Source organism: Clupea harengus, chromosome 8 (genome assembly GCF_900700415.2).
Source record: "Clupea harengus chromosome 8, Ch_v2.0.2, whole genome shotgun sequence".
NCBI lineage: Eukaryota > Metazoa > Chordata > Actinopteri > Clupeiformes > Clupeidae > Clupea > Clupea harengus.
This window is the reverse complement of record NC_045159.1, coordinates 22,129,816-22,133,821: the sequence shown is the minus strand read 5'-3', so window position 1 is coordinate 22,133,821 and position 4,006 is coordinate 22,129,816. Positions and strand designations below refer to the sequence as shown.

General features: G+C 49.2%; 1 protein-coding gene across 1 annotated transcript in view; it reads left to right on the top strand.

Annotated features, from left to right (window-relative positions):
* LOC105890464 (reticulon-4 receptor-like 1) overlaps positions 1-4,006 on the top strand; it is an 8,150-nt gene that overhangs the window by 1,397 nt on the left and 2,747 nt on the right. Inside the window, exon 2 of the mRNA XM_042708503.1 lies at positions 1,279-1,724. Coding sequence (XP_042564437.1) covers positions 1,279-1,724 — 446 coding nt within the window. The remainder of the gene's footprint in view (positions 1-1,278; positions 1,725-4,006) is intronic.

The window sequence follows — 4,006 nt, the reverse complement described above, 5'->3', positions numbered from 1 at the left end:
CACACACTTCTATGTACACACACACACACAGACACACATACTCACACACAGACCTTCATCATCCTCAGCCTCTCAGCCTGTCACTGCCAATGAGTGTGTGTGCGTATGTACGTGAGAGTGTGTGTGGAAGAGAGAGAGACTGAGATTGTCCCTAAGCTGTTGTATTGATTTTCCTCTTTCAGGAGATAACCTTGAGGATCTTGCATGTTCAGATTAGGCTTAGCAGTGAAGAAAGGGGAATTATCTCCCCAGTGCAAATGCCTCACTTTCACACACACACGCACACACACACGCACACACACACGCACACACACACACACACACACACACACACACACACCACACAACACACACACACACACACACTTTATACTCGTCACATTGTTTCCCTCTCTCTTTACCTCTCTCACTTTCTTTAACTCTCTCTGTCACCCTCTCCCTTTCTCTCTCTCTCCCTCTCTCTCTCCCTCTCTCTTTGCCTTTCTCTCTCTCTTTTTGCACCCCCCCCCCTTGACAAACCCTTGCATGAGAATACTGGCAGTGGTTTTGTTCTCTGTCTGAGACTGTTGTTGTGTGTGATTATGTTCAACTAAAGCATCAGATTAGGCTGATATGGGGATGGTGTTGATGGATCTCTCTCTCTCTCTCTCTCTCCCTCCTTCTCTCTCTCTCTCTCTGTCTGTCTCTCTCTCTCTCTCTCTCTCTCTCCCTCCCTCTCTCTCTCTCTCTGTCTCTCTCTCTCTGTCTCTCCCTCTCTCTCTCTCTCTCTCTCTCTTTCTCTCCCTCCTTCTGGCTCCCTCTCTCCCTGTCTCTCCCTCTCTCTCTCTCCTTCCCTCTCTCTCTGTCTCTCCCTCTCTCTCTCTTTCTCTCCCTCCTCCTGGCTCCCTCTCCTTCTCTCTCTGTCTGTCTCTCCCTCTTTCTCTCTCTCCCCCCCTTCTCTCTCTCTCTCTCCGTTCTAAGCTCTGACTCACTCATACACTCAGCAGCCAGAGGGACTCTCAAAGGGAACCAAACATCCCAAAAAGATGCCACAATCATCTGAAAATAACCATGCTTACAGAAACTTTTTCAGTCACTCCAAGGCAAATTCTGATTTTTCCATCTCTCTTTTTCTCTCCCCTCTCCCCCCTTTTCTCCCTCTTTTGGCTTCTGTCATGCCCTCTCTCTCTCCTTCTCTCTCTCCTCATCCCCCCTCTCTCCCGCCTTCTCTCTCTCCTCACCCCCCTCTCTCCCTCCTTCTCTCTCCCTGTCACCCCCCTCTCTCTGGGTCAGGTGGAGGAGTGGAGCTGCTGCTGGTGTTGTGGGGTCTGGAGGTGTCCCTGTCGTGCCCACGCCACTGCATCTGCTACACCTCTCCCAGCACCGTCAGCTGCCAGGCGCACAACTTCCTGTCCGTGCCCGAGGGCATCCCGGAGCACAGCGAGCGCGTCTTCCTGCAGAACAACCGCATCCAGCGCCTGCTGCGCGGCCACTTCAGCGCCGCCACCGCCATGCTGTGGCTCTACTCCAACAACATCTCCTACATCCAGCCCTCTGCCTTCGCCGGCTTCGCCCGCCTGGAGGAGCTCGACCTGGGGGACAACCCGCACCTGCGCTCCCTCGCCGCAGACACCTTCCAGGGCCTGGGCCGCCTGCACGCCCTGCACCTGTATCACTGCGGCCTCATCCACCTGCCCGGGGGCATCTTCAAGGGGCTGCACAACATGCAGTACCTACACCTGCAGGTAGGGGGCACCACTGTTTGGGGTGGGGACACGGGTTAAAGTAGAGTCATTGGTGTTAATTGAGAATAATATAGCATCACTGACACAATAATAACAACAATAATAATAACAATAATAATAATAATAACACATTTTATTTAATGGCGCCTTTCATGACACTCAAGGTCACCTTGCATCACATAAGATCAATAAAACATACAATAGTCATCAATAAAACATACAATAGTCAGCAGAGCATAGCTCAGCAATGATTTAAACCATAGACCTATGTTAAATGGCAATGCAGTTAGAGTGAGTGTGCTGATGGGTTTTGGAGTCCAGTAGGCGTATGTGAGGGGAAATGATTAAGGGATATTCTTGAGAATTTAAGCACGCTTCCCACAGATGCGACGAGCCAGCTGGATGTCCTTGGGTATGAGGGGGGCACTCTAGACTCAGACTGATGTCCTTGGGTATGAGGGGGGCACTCTAGGCGCGGATAGACTTAGACTGATGTCCTGGAAAAGACCAAGCCGGTATGCCTCGCCAGCCTCCTGCAGAGCCATGGCGGCAGAGCTCTGGAAGCAAGTCTCAACGAAGCAGTTAGTCAGATAGGCTGCCTGGCCCAGGTTTACCAGAGCTGTTCAGTCCCATGGAGTAACGATAGAGACCAGAGCTCTTCAGCTCTTCACCCCCATGGAGTAACCGTAGAGACCAGAGCTCTTCCATGGAGTAACCGTAGAGACCAGAGCTCTTCATCTCCATGGAGTAACCGTAGAGACCAGAGCTCTTCCATGGAGTAACCGTAGAGACCAGAGCTCTTCAGCTCTTCACCCCCATGGAGTAACCGTAGAGACCAGAGCTCTTCATCCCCATGGAGTAACCGTAGAGACCAGAGCTCTTCATCTCCATGGAGTAACCGTAGAGACCAGAGCTCTTCCATGGAGTAACCGTAGAGACCAGAGCTCTTCAGCTCTTCACCCCCATGGAGTAACCGTAGAGACCAGAGCTCTTCATCCCCATGGAGTAACCGTAGAGACCAGAGCTCTTCAGCTCTTCATCCCCATGGAGTAACGATAGAGACCAGAGCTCTTCCATGGAGTAACCGTAGAGACCAGAGATCTTCAGCTCTTCAGTCCCATGGAGTAATGATGCAGACAGGGCTCAGGTATCAGCTGAACCAATGATGATACCAATGATGATACTGAACACAATGGCTATGTACTGCACTAAACTAAACAGTTACATAAAGCAATGGAACAAAAATCGACATTAAAATGTGAATATGATAAAAAAAATCAAACAAAAATAGGCCAGACAGCGTGGCATTAAACTCGCCAGCATCCCTGTTACTAGGCAACTGCACTGCTGAGTGTGTAACTACAGTCGTCGTGTGAGTGTGCAGTGACTGGTTCCCTGTTACTAGGCAACTTCACAGTTGGGTGTGTAACTACAATCGGCGTGTGAGTGTGCAGTGACTGGTTCCCTGTTACTAGGCAACTTCACGGTTGGGTGTGTAACTACAGTCACCGTGTCTGTGTGCTGTGACTGGTTCCCTGTTACTAGGCAACTTCACGGTTTGGTGTGTAACTACAGTCATCGTGTGAGTGTGCAGTGAATGGATCCTTCTGTTGAGTGTTGGGATCACAAACTAGACCACAAGGCATCAGGGCTGCAGCCACGACCTCTGACCCTGGCCCCCGTGTCATGAAATCACACGCTCAGGCACCGTGAGTCATCGTGACCTTTCACCCCTCTGGTGTGGGCCGTCTTGAGCTGTGGATCACGCGGCAGCCTATGAGCTGTAATGTGGGGGATTACAGAGGGAGGTCTCTTCCTCTGAGGGGAGTCTGCCTGTAAAGTGCATGCTGAACAGTCCATTAATCAGAAAGCCACAACCACTAGATAATATGCTTCTAATCTGCATGGCTACAGGACAGTCTGTCTTTCGCCAACTATAGTATTAGTTTTATATGAATGAATCAAACTGGTTGCTACAGCATCTCTCATCTCACAGTAAAAAGCCACTCCAGCACAGACAAATACAAAATAAAACTATGTAATCATTGGTAAATGGGTTCTGCAAATATCAGCATTCAAATGACATTATATAGTGAGAATAAATGCTCAGTATCTGAAATGATCATTAATTCTCAGTATCTGAAATGATGACTAATGCTCAGTATCTGAAATGATCAATAATAATGTTCAGTATCTGAAATGATCACTAATAATGTTCAGTATCTGAAATGATCACTAATAATGTTCAGTATCTGAAATGATTTTCTCATCATTTGGTTGCA